Source organism: Gastrolobium bilobum, unplaced genomic scaffold, assembly GCF_033153095.1.
Source record: "Gastrolobium bilobum isolate Gb01-03AN ecotype WA unplaced genomic scaffold, APGP_CSIRO_Gbil_v1 utg50901, whole genome shotgun sequence".
Lineage (NCBI taxonomy): Eukaryota > Viridiplantae > Streptophyta > Magnoliopsida > Fabales > Fabaceae > Gastrolobium > Gastrolobium bilobum.
Window position 1 is genome coordinate 39,892 of NW_026896780.1, and position 11,719 is coordinate 51,610.

Below are 11,719 nucleotides of genomic sequence, written 5' to 3' on the forward strand. Positions count from 1 at the left end.
AATTCTTATAATAAAAAGATTTTTTTATATAAAAAAGAAGAAGCCAAAAGCTCATTCTAAGATTTGTTTTAAGCTCTTATTAATTTTTCTTGAATTATATATTTCTTTAAATAAAGTGCTATAGAAATAAAAAAATAAAAAGAGAGAAACTTTTCTTGAAATATGTACTTTTAAGCTAAATTTTTTATGAAATAACAAACATCTTTTAGCTGTTTTATAATTTATTTATTTTACTTTAATTTAAAAATAGCTTTTAACTTCAAAAAAAAAAAAAAAAAAAAAAGGATGCAAAGATGCTCGAACAGTGAAATGGAAGCTACTTTGCCGCATGTGTGATGTAACCCACCACGTGAGCTGACATAGAACATAACAATACACAGTTAAAGCAAGTGGCCGAGGTGACATTGTGGCGATGCGTCTTGCAATCAATTATGCAAAACAAGTGTCTAAAATGTCTTTGGTTGTTGGCAATTAAATCGTATCATATGGGCCCAAAACATTAATTCAGAACAATTGAATTTTAGTAGCTGAAGAGGATTGCTAAACCATGAAATTGGGAATTAGTTAGTTCAAGCAATCTCCCCATCAATTTATTCGTAAGATCTTATCTTGTGCATACTTCTTAAATTGTTATCATGATATTGACTATTATATTACTTTCTTGTTTATATTTTATTTTTCTTACTTGTTTTCCTCTGAATTCTTCCAGAATGGATTCACTTATATTAGTGAAGTGGTATTTGATGACCCAATCCTTGTTATAGTGACAATCTACTTTACCCTTTACTACTTTTACTGATTTGGGCAGTTGTCAAGAAAATATGGTAGATAGATTCATCTCAAAGAGTTGGGACTTTACTTAAATATCTTGTTGCGTCAGTGAGGATATAACATTCCCGTTTCAAGCCGGTTCAATTAACATGTATATGATACAAACAGAAACAACAGAAGACTTAACTTACGAAAATACGAGCTAACTTTTTCTAGTTTAATTCTTATTCAGCGGAGACGAAAATCGGGCAGAGTAACCTCTGTAAATCGGACAAATGAAGATTTTTCAATCACACTCTCAAGAGTTCCTGATAGACAGTTTATACAGCATATGAATTCAGAAGTACCAGACATCCAAATATAATCATATACCCATCTATGGGCGCATGCATAACTTGGCTCCGTGCCACTATATCTAACAGCATGCAATTCAACATGTAAACAAAACTGAATACTACATCGTCATATCAACATGCCTGAATACACAAATGTACATGCATCATACTGAAAGACATGTACAAAACATATACAGGCCATATACAAAATAAAGGATCAAACATCATGATCCAAAAAATGCTAAAATATTGAATAACATAAATACACTTTAAAATAGTAGTAGCCTACAACTACTCAAAATCTGGTCCGCCCAAACGCCTCAGCCACCGGTCGCGTCCCTGCCTAGTGAGGGCTCACCGGGAATCTGAGAACCTAAAATGATGTCCCCAAGAAGGGGTGAGATAACAATCTCAATAAGCTCCAGGTTTATAGAGAATTCTCCATACCCATGGCTCACTCTTGCATGAAAGTCAGATACAGAGTATACCAATGCAACATATAATAGATATCATAACAGAACAAAACAAATATACATATCTCATCAGAGGCGTGCGTCGTCATTCCCGAGGGAGGACCCCAAGCGAAATTTAATGCACGTGTTCCTAAGGGAGGACCCCAAGTGGAACCAGAACATGTCAGAGGCGTACATCGTCAATCTCAGGGAAACCCCAAGAAGACATCAGTGTACCATACAATCAATACAGAAATCATATCAGAACAAATCATATCATGTTATCAAATAGCTCTATATGAATGCATCTATACAAAGCATCAAAAACAATCATACAATCCAACCACAGTTCACTAACTATGGTGGAGCACTCGAGTAGAAAAAGACTCCTTAAACATAGAGCTTACCTCTTGAAGCTTTTCTAGTTCACTTACTTGTCGCGCAAGTTACTTATATAGCTCCAACGGAAGTTCAAACCCTCTCAATTCCTAGGCACACCTAGAGAAGGATTCAAAACAAAATCAATAAAATGTTACAATTGCCATGAAATTTACACAAGGCATACATCTTACTGTTCACTTTCGTTTCCTTACATTATGCCAATCTTATGCCAATTCACAAGTCAAGACCACACCTTTATAATTTTTCCTTTTCATTTACCATTTTATAATCATTAGCGTTCCCTAAATTAACTAAGTATCCACTTGAGAAATTTCAACATAATTCATGCCATTTTTCTTCGTAAGGCCGTGGATACACATCAAGGAAACCGAGATTTCTTTCAACAATTTTTAAGCCATTTCTCTTCTTTAACTCATTCATTACATACCTTGGAATGTAAAAATTTTATTAAAATAAAATGTAACTAAATCTATCCCTAAATCACCCTATAGGTCGAAATCTATAAGGGAATCTCAAAGGGTTCTTTTCGTTTTCAATTTATTTCCTTCACTTTATTTTTGCAACTTACACATACAAGTATATATATATATGTACATATATACATGACCATAATGTCTAATTAAATTTTAAACATTAGACTCCTCCAAAGTCCATTATGGCCGAAAATAGGTGTAGCACACCATAGTAGTTTTGTCACTTTGGTATTTTCCTTTTCTTTACACATAAATCTTCACTTACACCTACATACCACTTTAACAATCCATGAACTTAATTTTTTTTGCACCATGAACCCTATTTAACCATCATGGTCGAACCATGAGGGACACAATACCAAGGGATTTTTCCAATTCTACACATATACAAATGTTTATTTTACATTCCTATGTCCAAACAAATCAATAATCCAACATCAATTTAATTTTTAAACTCAAGGTTTTCCCCACCAAACATATTCTAATTTTTCCAAACTTAAATCATGAAAATAAACCATAGATATAGAGGTTTATTACCTCTAATCCCTTGTACAAGGCCTAGAGAGCAACCTCCAAGCAAGGCTCCATCAACATTCCCATTTTCCTTCCTTGATGAATAGTGAAACAAAAAGGAGGTGAGGAAGAACTTCCTCCACAAGCAAAATCAGCCCAAATAGAGTGGTGGAATGGATTCCTTGAGTGATTTCTTATGAATTTTGTGTAATGGACTTATTGATTTGGTGGAAGGTTGAAGTAGGAATCAAAGGAAAACAAAAATGCAAACCTAGGCTTCTCCAATGGTGGAACTCGGCCAAGGAGAGAGAGAAAGAAGAAATCTGATGTGAATAGTGACCTTTTGGAAGGAACTTAAGTTATAAGCACATGTGGCTTTTTCAACCGGTCATTTTTGTTTCGCTTATTTTCACCTAAACTGACCCGGAACTAACTCAAAGCTACGGACATATTTTTATTTTTCTGAACTCATTTACATTAATTTTTATTTCCTAAGGAACAATACTCATAATTCACAGTATGGTTTCTACACCGTTTTTGACGAAATGCACTGTGAATCATTAAATATAAGTCGTTTGCTTACGAAACTTAAAACTTATGAACTTATCATTCTTGGGCTTATTTTGACTTGCTTGGCATATATTGGACTTTCTTATTCTTATTTCATCAATTATTTATTTTTGGACTCTACCGGTTGCTTAAACAGCAGTACAAAATACCTGGTAGAAAATACTATTCACGAGATTTTCACGAATAGTGCCAGCCTGTACAATTTTTCGTTCTGAACTCATATTTGGCGTCAGAATTATCAAATTATGTCTCTAAATCATTTTGCTCATTTAAGCTCTACCGGTTAATTCACAAGACTGTAGATTATCCGCCAAAACGCACTGTTCATGACCTAGTCATGATTACAGTCAAAATACTCGAAATCAGACTCTGAATCTAATTATGACATTTAAATCCTCAAATTAAACCTCGAATTAAGATTTACCAATTAGAGTCATTATAGAGGATGTCCACCTAAGAAAGAAAAACAATCAGTTCACAAAATAGAGATGGGTTCGAATCATTGTTGTTAAAATCTCGATTTATCACTACGATTTTATGTTTTCATGATTTTTTCATCAAAATGATTTTACTAATATTCCAAACGTTTTTATGTTTTTACGATTTTTTACGATTTTTTTACATTACGATTTTACGTTTTGCGCTTTTTTAATCATCTTCCAATTTTACTTAAGATATCGATTTTAACAACATTGGTCTGAATCATGTCTCTTACCCCTTGAACTTATGTCTTAACAATAACTAAAATTATTATTATTATTTTTCATTCAATCAGAAGTTTAAAAAAAATAAATAGAATATTATGTCTACCTTTTTTTCATTCTTACTTTACTTATTCTTCTTTTTTCTTTTCTTTTTGGAGTTACCCAACCCTAATTACCTCTTTGAGGCGAGTTGGCTCCCTCCGGTATCCCCACGAGCTTCGACTCTTTGAGCCGGCTATGGGACTAATCCGGAGTGCGGGGGAGCAGTGATGGCTAAAGGTTCAGCCCCCTCCCCAAGAATGCATTCAGCAGGAATCGAACACATGTCCAACCCCACTAACTCAGCGCCAAATTACCAACTATTCTTCTTAAGTACCGATAAATCACAATCTTAACTAGAAAGAGAAAAGATGAGATTGTGATATAATGATATTGGAATGAAGTATGTAGAGTAAACATAAAATAAAAATAAAAATGATATCCTATCCCATAAAAAATACACTACAACATTTTCAGCGTAAAAGGTTTTTATCAAAATTTAGATAATAAACTTTGAGGAAGGTTATATTTACAATTTTTTAAAATCAAATCTTAATCGTTAATTTTCGTTAATGTGATGGTTATAATTTATTAGATCACATTTATTAATTAATTGTTAATTCCCAATAAATTATAACTGTCAAATTGACAAAAATCAATATTTAAAATTTAATTATAAGAAATTGTAAACAAAAAATATTATAAATTTAACATTCCTCGTAAGCTTTTGTCACAAATCAAATTCTGGTTAGTACCGTGGATCCATTCTTTGCTTGTTATACTTTTTTGGTATTTGTGACTGTAATCTCTCAGCTTGCTCTTACATCATGTTCCTTTACCATTTTGGTATTGGGGTCATTTCATATTATTTTAATTAATTATTAAATATATACAATTAAGAATTTGTTTATACTAGACCAATAATTTATAGAAATTAGGGTTTGATAATACATGTTCATATCAGCAATGCATCTTAAGAGTGGCCTTATTTTGCCATGATTTCAAAAATGGTTAAGCCCAAGAGGCCGAAGTAAACTCAACTCATGATTAAAAAGGCTATATAATGTAAAACTACAGAATTGTCCATAAACTTTTACGGAAGGATTTCAGAGGAGTTAGTTACAAAGAACCTAATGACTAGTAAAACAAAGCCATTGGATTTAAATGCATCACATAGCTATTCCTGAGATACTAGAAGGCAGGTGTTAACCTCATAGTAAACTAGAAGGAGCATTCCTTGATGCTCATATCTACAAACCTCTACTTATAGGTACAGATCTCAGAATGGAGCTGATGCTATTCGGCGAAGTTGATATTTAGGTTCTGGAGGTGGTGCACATTGCAACATCTTATCTAGCTCCTGCAAGTTGAGGAGAAACATTAATAACTAGAACTAGTCTAATAATAATGGGGAAGGTTATATTTACAAACTTTTTGTTTACAAACTACACTATGTCTGACCGGTAATACACTCTTGAGTAGAGTATTATCGGTCAGACATAGTGTAATTTGTAAGTTTGTAAAAAAAAAATTTGTAAACAGAACTTTCCCAATAATAATATATATGAAACAACAAAGTAAGAATGTTTGAAAGAGAAGTAAAGATATCTTTGTTCCCATGTTCTTAACATGTAAAAAGGATCATGGACACAAATCTCAATACATGCAACCAGATTTTGCATAGTGCAGCTGGAAGAAGCACTTATTAGGAGCAAGAAATGTTAAGCCAGTAAATCAAAGTCCACATCACTCAATACCCAATAAATGAAACTACATGAAGCAGCAGAAATTCCGAGGAGTGTTAGTTCAAGATATGAAACACCACTGCATTAAAGCAATAACTGTGTTGGGTAACAATTCATGGTGCTCCTATGTAGCTATAATGTCATGAGATAAGGTATTTACATGAGAGGCAAATTTTGTAAATTCATAAACCCCTTAGTGAAACAATGTGTCTGACCCTTTATAGGCTGCCCTTTCTTTTTTATAAACCCCTTAGTGAGATTTATTGTAATATTTTCGTTGGGGAATAATCCAAGAGTTGTGTCATTCAGACTTTACATGTTCATTTTTCTTTATTTATTACAAAATTAAACCTGACTCAATCATTTACCTGAACAAATATTAATATATCTGTACAAACCAGAGCAGTGACAATAAGAGAGATGTATCCCTAATAAATGACATCAAGACAGCAATGCTGATTTTGTAATGATTCAACGAAGTTCATTCATGTCATAAGATTTGCTTGTGATACCTCCATACGAAGCTCAATTAAAAGAAGCCCTTTCCAACCTTCATCCTTCATTTTCTCTTCTAAAGGAGGTTAATTTTTATTGTTCCATGAATTAATGTTTATAGCCACTAAAGAGTTGAAATGTCTAACTACATAAAAACAGTTAATCTTAATGAGTAAAAAGACAGAAATTAAAATCTCCTCAAACTCAATAACAATATCACGATATATAACATCGCACAGCTCAGGTATCATCCATAAAGGATTTTACCCATAAAACAAAAAAGATGAGGAAAAAAATGTAATTTTAGAAGTAAGTTTTCAAATGCATTAACTAATCTTTACTAAGTGTATCAAGGATATCAAGTTGATCAATGCGCATCATTCCTATTTCATTCCAATCTACCGGAATCAATTATGAGTCAAAAGGAGCTCCCAACTTCAACAACCCAAGTAACACAAACTCAAAAGGCTGGATAAATGATTTGCCATAATAACTTAAATTTATATTGTGTGTAACAGAAATGCAATTAACGAAAGCCACTATACATTACAAAATTATTTAGTTCACAAAGATAAGCATGCTTGCTAATTGTGGTATGCTCATATGACAAATTATGCCAGACTTCAACAACATAAGTAGAGAAAATTCATACCAATACTTGATTTACCAATTACAAATGAAAATTGATCAGACTCTAAATCAAGAAATATCATAATTGAATATTATAATGATAGCCTGCTGAGAGTCAACCTAGAGAGTATGCATAAATGATATCCGTAATAACATTGTGCATCACAGTCTACAGAAATAAGTTGTTTCAACAAAAATACTAAAAAAGAAGGATAATGCAAAACTGGGGGTGAAAGAAACGCCTTTTGTCTTGAATGAAAATGGGAAAAAAATCTAACAATCATGTGATTATACCATCCTGCCAGTCAAAATATCAATGTTAACGATCTTTAAGACGTAGATCACATCCAGCTTCTGCCAAGAATTATATCGAGGTATCCACACCGATCTTCTTTGTTTAATCTTTTGGAAGGGGTTGAGATCAATAAAACATGTTTAAAATGAATTGAGATGCATCTACACATTTAACAATAAGAATGAAAACTAAAAAATAAAAGAAAAATTGATGAAAGGAAAAGTATATTTCCCCCATTATAACCTCAAAAGATAAAGGACTTGTATTAAAACAAAGGAGAAACCTTTCTTTCCCCATACCCCTTATTTCCTCCCAGCAAAATCAAAGAATGAGCAAGTTTTCTGTGTATCGAATTTCCTTTTCCATTAACTTCAATGAGGTTTCTCCAAAGGGTAAATTAGGAGTTGTCTGCTACCATAACCATACACAACAATGGATTACAAACTCATGCAGTTAAAAAAACTGATAATAGCGTCCAAACATCAGATTGAATTCCCAAGCCATGTAAGAAACAAATACAACTATTGCACCACACTTTGAATTGTGAGCATAAGTATGCACAAGGAAGTTGGGGAACATATATCTCAAGGTTAGCTAAAATTTCCATGTACTTAATGTTAATTCAGGTATTGACTAAAAAATATAATGTGCAGAGTTTCCTATATAATAATTGAAACTAAGATTGCCTCCTATCTTATTCTGAAAATATACTCCACAAAAGAAGAAACTACTCAATCTGAAAACTGAAGGTACATTCAGGAATTTGAATTAACAGTAAAACATACTTGAAGAAATTAAACTAGAACTTAAAATCAGAATCTAACCTTTCGTTTCCTCAGCATTTCATTTTCCTCTTCCAGGCGCGAGACTTTATTCTCCAATTCATTTGTGTATGCCTGTTTATAATATTTATCATTCGAGTTATGGGGAAAAACTAATTAAAGAATAAGGACTCAGATACCATGACACTCAAAATAAAGAAAGAGAAAGATAACCTGTTTCCTTGCTCTTGAACGGGCAGCAGATTCCCGATTCTTGATCATCCTCTTCTGCCTCCTCTCAACAGTCTTCTCCATCATGTCCTCTGGGGTGCTCCTTTTTCTTCCAGGTGTCTGTGTATCTGACACTGTTCCCATCAGAGGTGAAGGCAATGCCACCTGACTATCTGCAAAGGGAACATCCAATGAAGCACCAGGTCCCATGTGCAATGGCTGTGCTATACCCTGGCTAGGCATATAAATCCCCATTAAACTTTGTTGTGGATGCTGATATGGTTGTTGATACTGTATCCACTGGCCTTGCGGAGGAAACTGTGGTACTGCTACATTTGAATCAACCCCAGCTATAATACCAGTATTCTTTCTATTAGAAGATGCTTCTGCAACAACACCTGCTTTCACCAAGAAATCCTCCAATGTCATCTCTCCCAAAGTAGGCTGTCTCTCTCGAGACTTCTTCTCGTCACTATTTTTCTTTTGTTGGATATCTCTCCAAACCTCATCGACAGTCTTCTTGCTTAGTGCACCAGTCAATGACAGACTAGCCTGACGCTGCAAAGCAGCTTGACTAGCTTGTGCCCTGTCCTCAATGTCAATACCCATGGACTGGCTTGCCTCGACAGTCCATACATTTTTTAGAAGCTCATCAAGGTTCATACTACTTAGCGGCTTCCCTAAATCACCTAATTGATTCTGAACCTCATCAAGTGTGAGACTGTACATTGAGTTTTGCCGCACTAGAGGTTGGAGTTGTGACCGTTTTCCATTACTATCTCCACCACCTTGAGACCCCATAGTTTGGATCCCCATTTACCAATTATTACTGTTAACAATTCACTCCATATCTCCCACTCAACTTTACAAGACTGAAAGCACCTGATCCAAAACTCCAACCCTTCCCCAGAAAATTAGAAGCTGACAAATGAAGAATTCATAATCACTAATTTTGTGGAGATCATCTGAATACAATAACCTACAAGCCCTGCATGCATCCCAGCACAAAAGGAAACTGTCAATTGAAGGGAAGCCAGAATTTTTTTTCACTTCTTTGGTAAAACATTATATCATGTAGGCATGTAGGTTCAGAGTTGCAATTTCCTTTGAGAATAATAATTTTAAATCTATAATTCAAAATTCAAACCAGTCCAAGAAAAATAAATAAGAGATGTAATTTAGAGGCAGGATACATTTCATTTCCTTCAAAAAGTTGAACCAAAAAGACAGAGACAGTATTGTTAGCCTGCTTTGCCCACTTACAAAATGAATTTAAAAAAAAAAATGAAAACCTAACAAAAAAATGAAGACCTAAAGAAAGTAATAAAATTAAGTTCATAAATGATCTTGAAACAGAGGACAAATTCTAGGGAGAAAAGCAAATAAAACCTAGTGAAAATGTCAGACTCACAATTCACTGAATTTCTAGAAACCTTACAGGTACAATTCGTAGAGACTAAATAAAAAAGAAAATTTTTCCATTTCTCACCAGATTACTTCAAAAAGGGTTATTAGAACTCTGATCCCTTGCATGCAAGCTTAAAAGACACAGCCACATTAATTAAATTTCCATCGAAACCCAAAACCGAACATTCAAAACACACAAATTCCCTTTGAAAGTTCATCGAAAAAAATAAAATTGATCAAAATATCAGGACCCATTTTCCCATGAACAACAAAATGAAAAGCACATAAGGGAGACAAATTCATCACAAGAAGATCAATTCAGAAACAGACGATAATAAAGAAGGAAAAAAAAAAAAACCAGAATTCAGAACAAATAATTTTAATAAACAACTTGCGCGAAGACCCATTTGCATGCAAGCAATTCAGTGTCACAGTTGAAAAACCAAAGAAATATCCTAAAAATATCTCAAAAAGCAAAGGATGAGATCAAACCCAACACAACCCAGTATTTGTTTTCCACATGCAGTGATAAAAACTCCAAATTTAAAGAGAAAGAACACATGAAAACGAAAGAGTGTGCTGTAAGGAATAAAATTGCATAAAAAAATAAAAACCTTTGTCAATTTGTCCAAGAGAGACACCGATCTGAAAGTGTTGAGTGAGTGATTGAAGCAATGAGTTTTTGACAGAGAATCAACAGAAGCGTTTGACAAAGATTCATAAAACAAGTTTGTTTGTTGGTGTGTACAAATGTATAGTGCTTGGTCGCAGAAAGAAAATCCAAGGTGAGTTAGCGAGAGAGAGAGAGAGAGAGAGAGAGACAAATAAAGAAATACAGAGGTACGAGAAAGAGCGAAAAGCCCAACCAAATGGCAATTGCACAATTTTTATGCAATAAATAAATAAATTGGGGATCACTTTATACTTTAAAAAAAAATATTTATTTTTTGTCTGAATTTTGTACACTTAATGATTAATGAGTTATCATGTTTTGGTGAGTAGAACTTAATATTTATTTTATTTCGAACAAGCAACTCGTAATATGTTAAATTATAAAAAAAAAATCCTTTTTTTTTGGCTTGACGTGAGTCTTAATAGAAGATTTCGCAAGAAAAAAAAGTAATGTAAGATGTACGGCCGTCGAATGCTAAGCATGCATGATTAAGACACGGTAAGAACCAATATTATTAAAATTGACAATTCAAAGTCTAATTAATTCCTTCACGAGGTGACAGTTACTAATTAATGTATGAATTTGACGTGTGTTATGTTATAGCAGATAAAATTATCTCTTACAAACTATGTACATCTATATCGACACAGGACACGTGACACGACACGATACGACACTTCGACACGTTAATTCTAAAAATTGTTAGATTTTAACACGTTAGAACACGTTGTGATATTAAATAATATTTTTTATTTATGTAGTATATATTATATTAATATTCAATAATTTAACAAAAAAATAAAGTTAAACTTATAATACCTATTAATTTTGCAAAGAAACGTAAGATATCCCAAATATTTATATTAAACTCAATAAAATTATAATCGTAATCCAACGAATCTATTAGTTGAAACTAAAAACGCAACGCAATGCAACCTTTGAACCATTTTTTGAGTTTCTACAATGCGTGTTGGAGTATCAGAGAGTGTCGAAATGTCGGAGAGTGTCAAACACTACACGTCAAGGTCTTTGAAGTGTCGGTGCTTCATAGCCTACAAATATAAAAATTTGTGAGGCTCATATAGAGTCATATAAAGAGAATAACGAGAAAAGATAAATATGAGCCATATAATTTTTATATGTATACAGGAAATAATCTTATCTCATGCAATATGAAAGATATTCAATCCTTAAAGTATATAGTAATCTAAACTTTTTACTTT

General features: G+C 33.2%; 1 protein-coding gene across 1 annotated transcript; it reads right to left on the reverse strand.

Moving 5' to 3' along the window:
* Positions 1–5,320: 5,320 nt before the first annotated feature.
* LOC133301959 (ABSCISIC ACID-INSENSITIVE 5-like protein 2) lies at positions 5,321–10,607 on the reverse strand. Its single transcript, XM_061501671.1, has 4 exons — positions 10,438–10,607; positions 8,420–9,404; positions 8,249–8,320; positions 5,321–5,619 (listed from the first exon to the last, which is right to left on the reverse strand). The coding sequence occupies exons 2-4, from the start codon at positions 9,230–9,232 to the stop codon at positions 5,539–5,541; spliced, it is 966 nt and encodes a 321-aa protein (XP_061357655.1). The 5' UTR covers positions 9,233–9,404; positions 10,438–10,607; the 3' UTR covers positions 5,321–5,538.
* Positions 10,608–11,719: the final 1,112 nt, after the last annotated feature.

Coding starts and splice junctions, on each gene's coding strand:
- LOC133301959 (XM_061501671.1), bottom strand. CDS start 9,232: ATGGGGATCCAAACTATGGGGTCTCAAGGTGGTGGAGATAGTAATGGA. Junction 8,321..8,419: donor GTTCAAGAGCAAGGAAACAG/GTTATCTTTCTC, acceptor TATTATAAACAG/GCATACACAAATGAATTGGA. Junction 5,620..8,248: donor AAATGCTGAGGAAACGAAAG/GTTAGATTCTGA, acceptor CTCAACTTGCAG/GAGCTAGATAAGATGTTGCA.